General features: G+C 40.4%; 1 protein-coding gene across 1 annotated transcript; it reads left to right on the top strand.

Annotated features, from left to right (window-relative positions):
• The first annotated feature begins 5,159 nt into the window (after positions 1 to 5,159).
• Positions 5,160 to 6,110, top strand: LOC108794483 (olfactory receptor 145-like). Its single transcript, XM_018565528.1, has one exon. The coding sequence runs from the start codon at positions 5,160 to 5,162 to the stop codon at positions 6,108 to 6,110; it is 951 nt and encodes a 316-aa protein (XP_018421030.1).
• Positions 6,111 to 17,734: the final 11,624 nt, after the last annotated feature.

Below are 17,734 nucleotides of genomic sequence, written 5' to 3'. Positions count from 1 at the left end.
AGTATGCACAGTGTTCCAGTAGGGGTTTTCTAGGGAGATCAAATAAACAGGAACCCACTTTGTATTCAGTGTCCGAGTACAGACTCTCCAAATAAAATTTCAGCCATTTCAGAATCACCATTTGGTTGTTGAATACAACTTCCCCACTCCCACAGAGTGCTGATCAAATGGGTGTCCTCTTTTTGTATTGCATGTGGGTCCTGTCAGCAATGGAGTCTGCAAGCATCCACCTCCCTCCAGCTGGAAAAATGATCATGTTGTTTCATTGATATAGTCAACTGTGTATGTCATTAATATATATTCGATCGCAACAAACAAAATGGACACAATTTTTGTTTTTACAAACATTTTAATGTATATTCATGTCAATAAAAAATGGAATTTTGGATACATATTGTCATTCAGTTCTTGGCACCTCGAAAGCCCTAAGTTGTTTTTTATGTTTTTTGTTGTTTTTCAGTGCTAGCCAATGCAAAGTCTTCTACACTTGTTCTACCTTACTCAATATTTGTCCTGTCTTCCTGTCTTCCAGTCCCTGAGACCAAATGCTTCAATGATATTAAGCTTCACTAAATATTAATTCTCACTTAGTACATCCCAGTGCTGAATCCATTGATTTACAACTTAAAAACAAATTGTAAAGGCAGCCATAAAGTGGAGCTTCAGTTTTTCGTTTTTCATTTCAAAGTCCCCCACCCCTCCTGTGAAAAATGTATTGCTTGATTTCTTTGGTAAAATGTATATACATATTTTTAAAATATTTTTTATAAAGGATGCCAGGGGGCTTTTGGTGGGCTGAGGGGCAGTGGTAGGGCATGCAATTCCTGAAATTTCACTTTAAAAAGGGAAAAATTATTTAAATTAAAAATAAGTATGTCAAGAGGCCTATGTACTGTATGTGGAAATGTGTGATATGTACTTAATATGAAATGGGTGTTAATAGACCTAAGTACTCTAGGAACATAAAGGACATGAGTATGGATTCTGTTTTGCCATTTAAAAGAAAAATGTTTGTGCTAATATAAAAGATCATGATAGATGCATATTGGAATATGAAACTAAAAGCAAAAAACAATACAATAGGATTAACATCTTTATTACACATTGTAAACCATCATAAATGGTGCATCATTTGTTATGCTATGCCATTCTAACTTTTTGCAAACAAAGATTGATGATATTCTCTATTGGAATCCTCAAAATTTTCAAATGTTTCCACTTATATAGAAAGTTTATGTGCTTGCTCACAGTACAGCAACATGCATAATCTCTGCAAAGACCTCATGGGGGTTATGCACTGCAGAACCGAAGGATCCAGCCGTAGCTTCGGATGATCCTTCGGCTCGCTCCAGCCACCTGAGTCCTTCAGGTGAGTCAAACTGAAGGGCTGCTATACAGGCCCGTACAGCAGCCGAAGGCAGCCATCACATCACAACGTCACGCCTAGCTCCGCCCAATTGTTTATACCGGCATCTGTCAGATTTGACAATATGAGGTGGGAGTTTGTCGCATGTAGTTGGGTCGGTGATTGTCGTTTTTTTTTTCTTTTTTACATAATTTTTTTCTTTTCTTTCAAATATTTAAAAACATTGTAATTTTCCTATTTTTTTAAATTTTTAAAATAATCTCTCAAACATTTTTTTTTCATTTTTTTCTTCTATTCTGCTCGCTACCCTGGAGGTAGCGAGCAGAATAGCCTATTCACTTACTGCCGTTCGGCCCTTATGTAAATAGGGCGAACGGCACTGAATGAGCTGCTGGAGCTTCGGCTCAGCCGATTCAGATGTTGGATCGGCTGAGCCGAACTCCTTCTGCACTTCGGCTCAGCCGAACATGCAGAGCATGTTTAGCTGACCGAAGGCAGCCGATGTACGGCTGATTTTAGCTCACTTCACTTTGGCTCGGTTATTCACTCGGCTGCCATCAGCAGCTAAGTGAATAGCCCCCTTTAAAACTATTTGCAAACAATATAGATAATTCCATTTCAAAGGAAGGTGAGTACAGACTAGAGTTACCAACATTCTTTCTAGTAAGTGAAATATCAAATCTGAGGGCAGAGACTGTCAGCGATAATAAGTTAATTTAATGTTAAATGCGAACAGCCTAGATAGCAGTCTTCATTTTCAGTTATGCATTTTTAACCTATGTAAATAAAAATTATTGCTTTTTATTGGATATATGTTTTGGCTATCTGGTTGTACCTGCAAAGCCACCAATTCTCTTTATGGTTCTATCTATGTTTTTATAGGGGTGTGGTACCAGAGCCGACCCTCTTAGTTGATAGTTATATGTGTCATCTAACACACAACGTTAAAATAAATGAGCTAAGATAGAGAAGTGCAGATGAGCAAAAACCTAAAACACCACAAGATGGCAGCCTACAGCCAACAAACATACAGGTGAAACTCGAATAATTAGAATATCGTGCAAAAGTAATTGCAGTAAGTGCTGCAAAAGGGGCCCAAACAAAGTACTGAGTACATATGCATGCTTGTACTTTTCAGAGGTCCGATATTGTTCTATGTACAATCCTTGTTTTATTGATTGCATGTAATAATGCTGTAAGCCATAATCATCACAATTATGACAAATCACGGCTTGAATTATCTTGCTTTGCATGTAATGAGTCTATCTCATATATTAGTTTCACCTTTTAAGTTGCATTAGTGAAATAAATGAACTTTGCACGATATTCTAATTATTCGAGTTTCACCTGTATAATAATGTACACTGTATATATTGAAAAGATGTGTAACAATAAACAAAATACAAACTAAAAAAGAAATTATATGGATAAATATAAAATGTATAAAGCATTTTACCAACCTCTAGAGGCAATGGATTATACAATTACACGCCATTTATCATAAAGCCTATGAGATCTAGTACATTATTGGCCTTGGAGATTAAAAACAAAGCATCCTAATTAACTTTTTCAAAAAATTGCATTTTCTACAGGACAGTTTGCATAACAAAAACTCAAATATCTGACACATTTTTTTAAATGAAATATAAAAGCCAATAGTTCCCCCGGGACACTGCAAAGCAAGGGACTTTTAAGGGGATAGTGAAATTAGCAACATTTCTAATGAAAAAGAGTCAACACATGTCTTAATATAAAAATAGGATGAATAATCAGTTTGTAAAATTGAAGTTTTTACTAGGTTAGGGACAAAATGTTTGGGGTTTAGATACCTTTTAACTATTATTTAAATAGAGTTCACATTGTGCTTTATAAAAACTGATCTGATAGAATCACATAGGGGTCTATTCACTAAGCTGCCGTAGGCATTCGGCGTGGCTGTTCTGCTCGGTACCTCTGTGGTATCGAGCAGAATAGAAAAACAGTTAAAAAAGTAGTAAAAAATAACAGCTAGCTCCGCCCAACTGTTTTAACTGTTTTCTATTGGCCGGGCAGTTCTGCTGCCGTCGGAAGAATAAAAAAAAAATCACCATAGGAATGCATAGCTAGATTCCTATTGGCTATTTCACTTTGCAATAGCCAATAGCAAACTATTAGAGAACTGCAGGTCCCCCTCTGCAGATTGACAGCAGCACTGGGTGGGTGCAATAGCTAGTTTGCTATTGGCTACTGCAAATTGAAATAGCCAATCAGAATCTAGCTATGCATTTCTATGGTGATTTTTTTTTTTATTCTGACGGCAGCCAACAGCTCCGATGTCAGAAGAAAAAAAAAACGAGCAGGCAAAGGTATACTCTGCTCGATCGAGCAGAGTGAACCTTTCTGGGAGAAAGTGTTTCTCTCCCGGGCGGCCGGGAGTCGTATTAGACTCCCAGAGCGTCCGGGGGAGTAATGACAGATGGCGTTCCTGGTTACCAGGTAACCAGGAACGCCATCTGTCATTACACACTGAGAACACGGAGAGGCCGCTCTCAGTGTGTAATGACAGCGTACCTGGTTAGCTGGTAACCAGGGTCTCTGATCTCTCTGAAAGTGGCCGGAGCCAGCAGTGAGATGACGGCTGGCTCCGCCCAGCTGTCAGAAGCAGGCTGTCGGCCGGCCATTCAGCCAGCTTCAGCTTTCACCGCGGTTCAGTCGAGCCGAGGCATATGCCTTCGGCTCGACTGAGCCGCTCTGCCAACTTCGGGAGCTGTACGGGCTATAGTGAATCAAGACAGATATTAAAATGAACCTAATCCTAGATCATGGACAATAAAGTATCTACATATTCTGAACAAGCAGTAAAATAATTTCACAGCAAGCTCTCATTTATCTTTATATCTTTAAAGCTATACACTTGCTTAGTAGTGTTGCAAAGTCAACTGAGCATCATCATCTTCACATTGTGCCTGAGAACAATAGAATATATGCAATAGCTAACAATATGAAGCACCACAATGCATCCAGGTAGCCATCAACCATGTAATCTTTAACAACACTTTACGACACATGTAAGACCCTAGGAGCAGCATTTGTTTCATTATGTTTTAATTTATTTGTATTATTCTTAATGATGGCAAGAATGTGTTAGTTTGTTATTAAAAATATTAAAGTGATTTAGTAATGCGGACATGCGACCTGCTGATTCATGTGAATATTAATGAGAGGTCCACTTCAGGAAAAAAAGTGTTTTCCTTAGTTTAAAATAATATATAAACACATAGATGGAATGATTATAAGAATAATTTATTTTACTTTTGAACAAAGGCAGGAATAGAATTGATGTTTTTTAGAATATACGGCATCTGTCTGAAGAGGTTAAAATTATAATGAAAAATCATGATGAAAAAAATGTATACATTTTGAGTTACCTTTTCTTAGGCTGCTCTTCCTTTAAGCATCTCACTCTATTGGGAAATCCTCCCATGACTATACCTAATTTATTTATAAGCATACGTATAAAATATAAATACCAGTACACACTTAAGCAGACAGTGTCAACGTATATCATCTTACTTTGATGCATAAATGCTTCTCGCTATATAATATTGACTGATTTAAAATCAATGTATCAATTTGTTCTTATATCTTCATCATCATTATATGTTTAGGTATAACAAATTTAGAAATATATATTTCCCTATGTAAATCCATTTTGCACGTTTTCAAATGTTATGGTGTCTTTGTGATTTATTTGTTGTAGGACCATCTGAAAACCTTCATATTGATATCAATTGTGCTACATCTTCAACTTTCTATGGATCAATCTAATGCAAGTGCTGTCAAATATTTTATAATTGCTGGTATGTCAGACCTTCCTGTCCTCCGTTTATTAATCTTTCTTCTGGTCTTGATAATTTACCTCATCACTGTAAGTGGTAATCTGACCATTCTTGTACTTGTCTGTCTGGATCATCATCTCCATACTCCGATGTACTTCTTCTTGGCCAATCTGTCCATCTTGGACATTTCCTGCTCTACAATCACTTTACATAAAATCCTTGTATCTTTCATTTCAGGGAATAACATTGTTTCAGTTGTTGGCTGTTTAATACAAATATATATGTTTTTCTCCATGACTTGTAATGAATTAATGATTTTGTCAGCAATGGGTTACGATCGGTATGTGGCAATATGTAACCCGTTGCATTATCACACGGTCATGAATCCCAGGGTCTGTGCATTTTTAGCCACTGTATGCTGGCTTTTTAGTTTCTCAGAAAATATTCCAACTCTTATACAGTTATGTCAGTTAACTTGTTATAAGTCAAATGTAATAAATCACTTTTTCTGTGATGTTGTCCCCGTGACAAAGCTGTCTTGCAGTGACACATTCTTTTTAGAACTTTACATGCTTGTTGTAGGGAGTTTTATTGCTGGTTTCTTTCCATTTGTTCTGACATTTATCTCCTATATTTACATTATCATGGCTATACGGAAGATCCGAACCAGCACTGGTCGACATAAAGCCTTCTACACATGTTCCTCACATCTTACAGTGGTTATCCTCCTCTACAGCACACTAATCTTCCAGTACCTAAGACCGCATTCAATGGTCAGTGTGAACACCAATAAACTTTTTTCTCTGTTTAACACAGCTGCTATTCCCATTCTGAACCCTTTGATTTACAGCTTAAAGAATAAAGATGTAAAAGATGCTTTGCGGAGGTGTTTATGTCGTCAACAAACACAGATCAAGAAGAGATGAAGAGGGAGAACTTACCAGGTACCTAAGCTGGTACACAGGTGTGATACAGCAACACATATTTATGACTGTAGTACCAACTACCAACATACACTCAATGTTTGAAGTCATTTAGAAAGTTCACAAATCAGTAAACCTCGATCTGTACAACCAGATTGTATTTTTGATGTCAGCAGTGCTTCAAATTAGGTTTGTCATATTGCTCCTGTGCACAGGAAGCCTTTCTGATACTTGCACTTGCAGTGCAAGTATAATAACAAGCAAAGGAACGCCTCCTCGTGTATCTCTATTGATTGACGATTTTATTTTAACAAATTAACACACTTGACAGTACTGCTTGCCAAATGTTCTCCACACAGATTGCCTGTACGGCTTAAAGGTCCAAGTCTGTGGTGGCAGCAATTACTTTGCTCTATTTCAAGTACAAGGAGTCTACCTTCATGCTGGATGCACCTGACCCTCTTCCCTCTCTCCCTGGAGTTCAGAAATAAAAGAGAATCGTCTTGGAGCTATTGTCTGGACTTCAATCTGTCGTAACCACTGGAGGTGGTAAGTGCTATTGGGGCAGCCATGTGTGTTAATAATCCCTAGACAGGCTATGGAAGACCCGATCATCCAGCGGCTCCTTCGGGGGTGAGCGCTACACGTGGGGTTGCTCGTCCGGGATCTTCCTAGCCATTTTGACCCGTTTTGTGATATTTTTTTGCTGCAGTAACCCATAGCAACCAAAATTGGGATCGGGGGATTTTTGCTCAAGTGTGCTATTTTTGTGCTCTAATTACCCCTAGCAACTCAGGAACTGTGTCATGTGATCGTTTGTGCTATTAAGGAAAGGAAAATTTGCTTTTATTGGGAAAATTTCCTTTTCAACTGGTCACAAGTTCCTGCCATGAGGGAGAGGGTTAAAGGCACCCAGAGAAATAGCGCGTGTCTCTGTGTGGGCGGAGATGGCTGTCACTCACGCAGCTGGGCGGATCCCGACGTCTAAGTAGCTGTAGCTCGCGGTATACTGAGCTTAGGGTAACGGGAGGACGCTAGTTTGTGTCCTCCCATTACCCTAAGGAGAACTATGGGGAAAAACACTGACCCCATAGTTCTCCTTTAAGACGTAAGGTATTCCAATCAATGACGGAGGTGTTCCGAGAAATTCAGTGTGCCGCTGACATGCTCTGTCATACAAAAAGCATACTCTCTCCACATGTGGTGATTTCAGCCGATATACAGCTGAAATCAGCCGTACAAGCCTGCTGTTAAGACCGAACAGCGTTCGGCTCACTTCACTTCGGGTTGGTTATTCACTCGGTTGCCTACGGCAGCTTAGTGAATAGACCCCTTAGTAGCAGCTGTAGGTAAAGGATAGGGAAAGCTAACAAACTGCATAGTGAGAAATTAGGGTAAGAAAGGATACTGTACTCTAATTCTAATTGGTAGCTCTTTGGGCAATCAACTGTTTTGCTGTTTTTTTAGTTTTCTTTTGGAAGCTTTTTTGTCTTTGATTTTTGAATGTAATGTCACCAATCAAGCGCAATGTCCCATTCATCAGGCTCATAATGAGGTCATTCATAGCATGATGAAGGGGATCCGGCATCGCCCCAAAATGTTGTGCTTGATTAGTGACAATACATCAATAAACAGATAAATCTTTGACACTATACTACGGTGTACTGGTGTTACATTCAAGCTCGGATTCAAACGTCACCACCTGCTGTCATTTCAAGCACCCATCTTGAGTTGGAATATCCGGTAAGGAATATGGCAAGCAATCTGTAAATGTTTCATTTCATTTTGTCGCTGATTTGAATTGAGGGGTCACATTTAACTGATCTCCGATCCATAGCAATTTTTTTTGTTGCAAGGCTTTCCTTTTTCATATTTTGGTGGTATATTGTTTTTTTATTTTTTGATAGGGCCCTTTATTTTAGATGTAACTGCTTTTTTCGCAGCAAGGTTTCCTATGAAAAATTGGGTGACTGTTTCAAGTCGTATTAATATAAAGTTGTTTTTTTTTCAATCAGATAATTTTTATTAAGTTTTTCTTTATTAATATAAAGTTTTAATTCACTTTGGGGTATGTTGTTTTATATTGTGTATTGATAGGGCATTGTTTAATTACTTTTATGATGTAAAGCCCCCTTTTGCTTTAGAGGTGATTGTTGAGGGTTTCTTGATTTTATTTTATGTTGATAGGACCTGTTTTTAGGTTTGGGGTACTTAAAGTGCTACATTCACTTGTTACTAACCATTTGTTCTAGTTCACGTTCAAGAACAGTATGCACCTAAACCACCTCAAATAATATCAATCACATTCACATACCACATATCCACGTGGTAAAAATAAACATTAGGCATACACTGGTTAGGCCTATGATCCCTGGTTAAAAGGTAGGGTTGCACAGATACCAAGTACAGTACTTGGTACAAGTACAAGTACATGTACCGATACTTTTGAGCTCCAAGACTACACTAGAGAAAAATTCAAAAGTTAGGAGGCAGCTGTCATTTGTAAGGAGCACACGGAGCTCCTGGGATTTGTACATCTCTGTTTTAATGTACGATTTTGTTTTTATAAATATTATTATTTTTTTATTTCCAACAAGTTTTTATTGTTTTATAGTGTTATACGTTAAGGGAAGGGGGTAGGATCTCAATTCACAGCACTTAAACAGTACATGTTCATCCACGGTTGCCCAATGCAGAAAAAAAAACTTGCGTCATGCCTTATATGTATATTTCAATCCTGTCTGACCTAATTTAATTTTTAATGCTACTCATCACCCATATAACCGCTAAATGTTATTACTTCTGAAAATATAAAGAGCATAATCACAGGTTTCATTAGGCTTGTAACAACATCGTGGTGTACAACTCGTGCCACAACAGTTTTTTCTCTATATGAGTACCTAGCACAACATTTTAAGCTCTTTCACATTCCAATGTCTCTTAATGCTCAAGGATCTGCTGAAAAACATGCCCTTGAAAAGAAAAATGGATACCTGTTCCCTTTGGGGCGTAGCGTGGCCGTGGGGTACCCCCCATAGACCTGACCCCGCTCCTCATCGGGCTGACAAACTTTTGAAAAACTATAACACTCCACATTGTGATACCCTTTACGGGCAGATGACCTTCGTTTGAGGTAGATGCTCCACTCTATACCCTGTATGCAGTATGTCCGCCTGCATTCAGGATTTAGCTTTGAGAGCTTGGAAATCCTGGGTGCTGGTGAAATGATGCCAACACGCCCACATACGTGAGAACTTGGTCAGAGCATCTCTTTTTGTGAATAGCAGTTCTTCCATCTCATGTACATGTTCGACATGTCTGATCCACTCGGACAGCGAGGGTGCTCTCGTCTTTTTCCAATGTCGGGCAGCATTGATCATATGTTGTCTTAATGATTTACTGGGGCCTCTGGTATGGTCAAGGTCTGTCAGTAGGAATGTCGTTGGCGTATAAGGCGTGTCTAGTCCAGTGACCTGCGAAGTGATTTTATGGATTTCGGTCCAGTACGAGTTCAGGCCTGGGCAGTGTAGCTGAGATCAGCAAGTTTGGGGGACTGACCATTGGTCTGTCTGGATCTGCAAGCCACATAGATGAAGATAGTGGTTGCTTGAGCCAATTTTGTTCTATGTCCACCCAAGGTTTCTGAGTCTGCTATGTGTGCCATTGTATTACTCTGGCTAAGTGTGATGCCTGGTAGTATCTGAATGGATCTGGCACTGCCAAACCTCCGTGTTGTTTGGGTGTTTGTAGTAGGTCCCAAGACAGACGTGGTCTTTTGTCTTTCCAGACAAATTGCGAGAAGGCTGATCGCAAGCCCCGGAAGAACGACCCCAGAAGAGTTATTGGGATTGTTTGAAATAGATATAGCAGTCTCGGAACCACATTCATTTTGAGTAAGGCTACCCTGCCAAACCAGGTAAAAGTAAGAGTTTGCCACCTCTGGAGATCAGCTTTAAGTTTGGTCACCAGCGGTTGGAAGTTAAGTGGGAATAGGGTTACGAGATCTGCCGGGAGATGTATTCCCAGGTATTTGATGGAGGTGTTGTTCCATTGAAATGGGTATCTTTGTCTTAAAGGATCCGTAATTGAGACAGGGGCGGAAATATTGAGCACCGCTGATTTGCCTAGATTAATTTTTAGGTTGGACAGTGTGTTATATGTCTCAAATAGTTTCATCAGTACAGGCAATGAAGTGGATGGTTCGATCAGAAAAAATAGCAAATCATCCGCAAATGCTGCGATTTTATGTTCCACTCTGCCCATCGTGACTCCCTTTATTTGAGAGTTTCTAAGAACCATACGAATGAACGGTTCTAGTGTCAGAATAAAAAGCATGGGAGAGAGTGGGCATCCCTGACGCGTACCATTTGAAATTGGGAGACTCTGGGACATACAGCCCGTCGTCTTCACCCTCGCCGTTGGTCTGAAGTACAAAGCCTGTATCCAGGACATCATCTGGGTCTGAAGGCCTATGTGATGTAGCACGGCAAACATGAAGTCCCAGGAGACCCTGTCGAATGCCTTCTCCGCATCCGTGGAAAGTAAAATTGTCGGCACTCTTTTGGCATGTGTCCAGTGGATAACATCAATGGCCATCGTGGTGTTGTCTTTAGCCTCGCAACCCAAGACAAATCCCGCTTGTTGAGTACCGACCAGTCCAGGTATATGCAGGAGAAGGCGATTCGACAGGATCTTGGTGAATAGCTTCACGTCAATGTTCAGCAGCGATATTGCCCTGTAATTTTCACAGAGGTGGGGTTCTTTACCGTCTTTAGGTATGACCGAAATCTGTGCTTCGAGTGTTTGGCTGGTAAGGCCGTGATTGTTATCTATCGAGTTAAATGTCCTTAAGAAGTGGGGCGAAAGTATGTCCTGAAATGACTTATAATATTGCGTGGTAAGACCATCAGGGCCTGGGCTTTTACCTGGTTTGGAGTGTGCAATAGTATTTCTAAGCTCCTCCTCCGAGATCGGCAATTCCAGGGCCTGCGCAGCCTCCTGTGCTAATTTAGGCATGTCTGAATCCTTTAAGAAGGATTGGATCGCCCTCCCCGCCTCTGCAGGCTGTCTGGGATGTCCCGCACTCTGGTTGTACAGTCCCTGATAGTACTCTCTAAATCGTTCCGCTATATCTGGGGGAGAGCTGGTCGATGATCCATCACTCCTTTGAATTTGTTGTATGTTTAGGGTACGCAGATGCGACTTGACCGCTCTGGCTAACAGTTTTCCACATTTGTTCCCTCCCTCATAATATAGGCCTGTGCGTAGGGTATAAGCTCTGCGGATCTTATATCCCAAAATCTCTTTTAATTCTTTCCGTGCACTAGTTAGAGCAGCCAGCGTTTGGGATGCCAGGGATTGTTTGTGTGATTGTTCTAGTCTAGCAATGCGAGTCAGAAGGTCTGTCACTGTTTTCTGTCGTTGCTTTCTGAGTTGTGTTGCATATGTCATAAATCTCCCTCTCATAAATCATTTATGTGCTTCCCATTCATAAATGGGTGCCATGCCAGTGGATTCGTTAATAGCAAAATATTCTTTCAAGTCTTGTGTTAGCTGTGACAAAACGGTCTTGTCTGTGAGCAAAGAGGGATTGAGTCTCCATGAAGTTTGGCGCTTTATAGCCGGGCTCAGGGATAATCCCATCATAACTGGGGCGTGGTCCGAGGAAGTCATTAAGCCAATAGTCGAGTTTTTGAGATGTGGCAAATCCGTCTGTGTTATAAAGAGGTAGTCAATGTGTGTATATTTACCGTGTAGTGGCAAGAAATAGGTGTAATCCCTTCTGTCCGGATGAACGGTCCTTCAAACATCACAGAGGTTCAGGGATGACAACTGTTTCTTCAGGAATTTGAGGGTCCTATAGGGCAAAGATGTCTTACCGTCTGAAGTATCTAGGATCGGGTTGAGGGGGGCATTAAAGTCACCCCCCAAGATCAACATACCTTCTGTGAAGTCTGATATTAGTGTCAGGAAATGGGCGAGAAACGATGCATGGCGTGAATTTGGGAAGTACGCCGTCGCTAACGTCACCGGGATGGTGTTGAGTTTTCCTTTCAGGATAAGGTACTTACCCTCGCTGTCCGATATGGAGTCCGACAGGTCGAAAGACAGAGATCTATGAAACAAAATCGAGACACCTTTAGATTTGCTAGATAAGGACGTTGCATGATATACAATCGGGTAGTCAGGGTTTGAGAATTTGGGTGGTGTCCCCGAGCGAAAGTGTGTCTCCTGGATGAAAGCTATGGAAGCCTTAGCTTTCTTTACATCTCCTAATATGAGTGACCTTTTCTCGGGTATGTTAAGTCCTCTGGCGTTAAGTGTCATAACTTTTAGTTTCGTTAGGGAGGACATTATGGACTCGGTGGGTCCGGGACCAATTATTAAGGGGGGACTAGGTTATTCCGTAAATAGCTTTTCAGGAGATGTCTAGTGACGTAGGGCAAATGGTAATAAGGGAGCTCGTGAACGTCACACCGCAGTGATACCCTATCTATTTGCAGCTATACGGGAGTTTCGACGTGTCAGTAGCCAAGGATGAAGGATAGGGGTAGGGGTAATTGTGCGGATGGGACAAAAGGGAGATTGTCAACTTCAGACATGTGTCTCACCGTTTCCCGAGAAAAAAGGCTCGTCTCTGACCTAATCCTGCTATATCCTGCTAGGTTATTTCCCCACATATCGCCTATCTGCATTTCCCCTTCCTCCTCCGCTCGTCTCAGGGACACATGTGGGTAGCTTCTGACCAAGGGGGATCCCACTGCAGCAAAATACTTGCATAACAATAACAGTATTGTTAAAACGTTTCAACTAAAAGTTTAACTTTAACCCTTTTAACCAGCCGCTGACCAGTCCTTCCAAGTACTCCACTTAGATGTGTAGTGAGTTATTATCTGTCTGCAAAAGTAACTGTCGGCCTATTCGGTATGAATATTCGAGTAGGGAAGCTGCCCGATAAGCTCAACGACTTGAAGGAATAAGTGATCCTGGTCTGCTGATCTCTGGTCCGGGTAGCAAAGCCATCTCCAGGCGAGGTCAGCGGCGGCTATTGTCTCCTTCTATTCCTTCTGTAGGGCTTAGGCGGTAATCGTCATGGTAGAATAGTTCCTTCGGAGCCCTCCGGCGGCGTTCTGGTGTGGAGGCCTCCATGCCTTTGCGTGCGCCTATCTCCTGAGGGGACCTCTCCCGTCGGCGGCTTGGTCTCTCAGCTGTGGCCGGCATCCGTAGGTCTTCGTACCAGTCAGGCACTGATATAGTCGGGATTCCTAGGTGTTTGCAGAAATCCACCGCTTCTTCGGGTAGACGCAGGGTAGATGTGCGTCCCCTGTGCTGCGCTGACAAGCAGAAAGGGAATTTCCATCTGTATGCAATGTTGTGGTTGCGGAGGTGGTCTAGCAATGGGCGCAATGCTCTGCGTTGCTGCAAGGTAATATTGGATAGGTCTTGGAAGAGCTTTACCTCAGCACCTTCAAACTTGATCACTGCCTTAGCCCGGGCCCGTTGCATAATTTCCTCCTTCAGTGGGAAGTTCTGTAGACAGCAAATTATGTCTCTTGGGATATCATCTTGCACATTACGAGGTCTCAGTGCTCTGTGGGCTCTTACAAAGTCGATTGGGGACTCCGGCAGGCGATCCAGCAACTCGTTGAAAATATCTGTCAGTGCCGCTTTAACAAAATCTGGCATGACTCTCTCACGCTGATGTTTGCGCGGCGGCCTCTATTATCGAGGTCTTCCATGTGCCTTCGCATGTCAATCAGCGAGTGGGTGGTCGAGTCTTGATGGACCCTCAGTGCATGGATAGCTGCGTCTCTCTGAGCCCCGGCCCGTTCCGCCTCTTGAAGCCTGCGGCCTATATCTTGGATGTCCTGCTTGAGCTCGGTGACCGCTGAGCTCAGCGCACTTTTGATATCCCCCGCTAGAAAGGTAAGATCTGACCTGGTTGGTAGTTGATGTATGTAGGAGGATATCCTTCCTGGCTCCAAAAAGTCGTGGGGCATCAGCGAGTCACTGCTAGCTTCAGGCGGGGCTGTCGTGGTTGGCGCCATGTTGGACGAGCGGGCCGCCGGGGTCTCTGGGCGCTGCGTTCGGAACATTTCAGGAAACTGGCGGCTCAGTTGGGTTCCTTCTGCTCCAGGTGACCTGGACTTGCCATCTTGTCTGCCTATTTTCCCCATAATTGCCTTTTGCAGGAGTCTGTAGCGTCGCTCGGGAAAGCTGGAGACGGAGCTCTGAAGTTAAGCGTCCATCTTCCTCAGCGGTTAGCCTTGTTTTTATAAATATTAATAAAGGGTAATTTACCTTCAATAGACTTAACGGTGGGATTCACTGCTAAGTTTGGATTCTGCAATTTTTAATCACAATTCTGGAATTCAAATCCAGGTAGATTTGCTCATTCCCAATTAAGATGAACACAGCTTGATTTTATTCACTTTCATTTTTATTCACTTTAATTTTTAATATCAGTGAACATTCCTTAAAAACCTGTAGTTCCACTTTTAGTTTAAAAAAAAAAAAAGGATATGTATTCATGTAATAAAGAAAGATGCAGTTAGCTTTTTTTTCCCACTAGATGTCCTCAACAGATTATGATTTATTGTAGAGGTTAAACAAATTACATTTTGATATAGTTTGTCACATTTAGATATATTTGTATATAATTATAATTAATGTAATTATCACAACTTCAACATGTTACAACAATTATTGAATTAATTAAAAGAATGATTTATGCTGTTTTAGAGGATCTCTCTTCTCCCTTGATTCATGTGTTTGATTAAAAGCATGATTAGTCTCAGCCAACTTGCTGATTTAACTAACTATTCAAACACCTATGAAAACATGGTTTAATGATGATGAGCAACACTGAAAGTTTTCATTTCACTGAAATTTTGTTAAAAATCAGGAGACTTCAACAATATTTCACCATGTACTGAAGATGTACTGGAGACAGTAAGAAAGGGGAATTTAAGGTCATTTTTTAAAATAGATTTTAAGAGCACAGTGGGCCCCAAATGGAGCTCCTTTTACCTACCCTTCTTATGCCCAATAAAGCCTCATTATTTTATGTTTTTGTTTATGTTTTTGTTTATAGAGAAAAGAAATGAAAAAATGAAAATAAAAAATGTTAGAAGGGGGCATGGCCTGGTTTGCAACCAAGATGGAGACAAAAAAAGCTGAGTTCAAACACACCAGGATATATAATTAGTTTACAAATGGAGTGGAGCACACCCACAGCTAAACCTCAGTAGGAACTGGGTATGCACCTCAGCCTAAATACCCAAGGAACTTATTCGATTTCAGCATGTGGAATTCTTTGCCATATCCCTGACCACTCAGCTCTCAGTCTTGTTTTCACGTGGGAAGCTATCCTACTTACAAGGCAGCAAACATCTGCTCTCTGACCCAGCAAGTTGACCAATTCCTCATCACATATGTCTGCCAAGAATGACAGATATACAGAACATTACCTCCAAAATCAAGACTCTGTATCTGCTGCAATCTGACCTAAGGGTGGCTATCCACATGATTTCCACAAGGCTAAGCAGAGTATGACAGAAACTGTGCTCTAAAGGAACTTTAACACTTCTCCACAATTTACAATGTGAGATTCATTAAAAATGCATAGACATCTAGAAGACATTCACAGGCACAATTTTTGGGTTCGGGGGATCACGTAGACAATGGAGCCAGAACACCTGTGCTTTGCTCTCCAAGCAATTCTCAATAGCCTGTTAGACAGGGTATTGAGGATTGACCCTCACACATGGATCTTGGTAATGTTCAGGGTCTCAATTATCACAACAGTACAGTGCAGCTCTTTACAGGAGTGTGTTCTTGGGATTTGAGATCCTTAACGTTCCCAGGATCCCACAAGAAGACACAATGGGGACATTTATCAATTTATTTGCATCATCAAAGTCTTTTAAATTATTGCATCACTGATTTCTAGTACAATTAGAGACAGATTTATTATCCCAGTCCATGCTTCATCCCTACTTGCCTTCATAAGGACAATTGTCTCAAAATTGTCTCTAAATTGTCTCTGTCTCTCTAATCTGTCTCTAAATTGTTGCAAGCTTTCAGGGAACCTCCTGGGGGACAGCTGACTAGTCCTGAAGTGCTTAGCTGACTTGAGGTTATGAAGCTGAATTATCTTTAAAGAATTCTCAGGAGGACTTCTAGAATTTGCGGGAGTTTGGAGTGTTTTTAATATAAAAAATGTTGGACACAGTTGAGAAATTATGGGAAATGTCACAAAACATGTGCAGTGAGATACATACATGAAAATGTTGCAAGAACACTTAAACTTTTCAGTTAATTAGCATGACATTTTGGTTTCTTGCACCTAAAAATTTTGTTGCACAGGCGTTCATAAATTCCCCCCAATGGCTTCACCCCTGCCTAAGTGAGCCTTCCTTAAGCCTAGGAGTGAGGTTAGTATTTTTCAGGATTTTCCCCCAAAGTGTTTTATTTTTTATTTTTGTAGTGATTTAAAAACAGGGGGTGGGGGCAGCCACATAGGCGGAACTTGCACTAAAATGCAAAATTGAATTGTTTTTGTTTTTGGATGAACTGCTAATAAAGAATATAAATTCAAAATGAACAGCCTGATTGTAGTTCACTGCTGCCCTCTGTGTGACCCACCTTCCTTTAAATACTTTTAGTATCATCTGTAGGTCTTCTGTCTCTCCAACTCCTACTGCAGATCCTATTTTTATAATTTGATCCTTGTCTGTGGCATGTATAGTTGACCATAAACACTGTTAAAATTGTATATGAACGTTTGAAATGGTTCGTCAGAATGTTCAATCCTTCCATCAGTGAATCCACTAATTTTGTTTGAAATTCCTCAAAAATGTAATCTAGGCATGATACTTGAATAGAATCACAGACACATTAAACGGGTTTTTGTGCCTAGCACATGTGCATTACAAAATGTATGATTTTTCCCAAATGTAAACTATATACACAATTAGAACTTTGTTCAGATAAAAACGTATTTTCCTCATTACTAATAAATTACTGCTATAAACTGTTGATTAGACCCTACTAAACATAAAAAAAATCGAACCAACTTTAACAAAATTAATTTTCAAACAAATTTCTACTGGTGTATGGCCAATTTATTTGACTTTTTTGTTCTCTATTAATGACAAAAACATTTGAATAAAAATTCAAGGTGATTTTGTCTAAATGAATTTCTACCTTTCCATAATTACTTTAAAAACATACACATAAACAATATTATTATAATTATGATCCCTACGGTGGGTGTACACATCAAATTCTTCTGGGCTTCATTTAGCAATTAGGATGATCCCCGTAGTTATCATTAGACTATTAATACACCTACTGGAATCAAAGCAACACAGTGCAAAGGAGGGAGTGCACAGAACTATATTAGTAGTGTCTTAATATTACTGCCTTAGATTTTCCTTATTTGATCTATTTAATGCAGTATATATTTTACTGCATGTTTATTTCATGAGAGTCCAAAATATATCTATGTAGAAAACAGTATATCTTTTTTTATATCTAAAAATACAGTGTATATATTTGACATATTTGCTATATATGAACTTTTATTGTTTTAATTTGAGTGCTTTTATTTTATTTTGGTGATC

The sequence above is a fragment of the Nanorana parkeri genome, unplaced genomic scaffold, assembly GCF_000935625.1.
Source record: "Nanorana parkeri isolate BGI_ZX_2015 unplaced genomic scaffold, ASM93562v1 scaffold857, whole genome shotgun sequence".
Lineage (NCBI taxonomy): Eukaryota > Metazoa > Chordata > Amphibia > Anura > Dicroglossidae > Nanorana > Nanorana parkeri.
The sequence above is the reverse complement of the archived record's forward strand: the minus strand, read 5'-3'. Positions and strand labels throughout refer to the sequence as shown.

What these genes read in the sequence shown, in the direction of transcription:
- LOC108794483 (XM_018565528.1), top strand. Translation starts at nt 5,160, where the DNA reads ATGGATCAATCTAATGCAAGTGCTGTCAAATATTTTATAATTGCTGGT.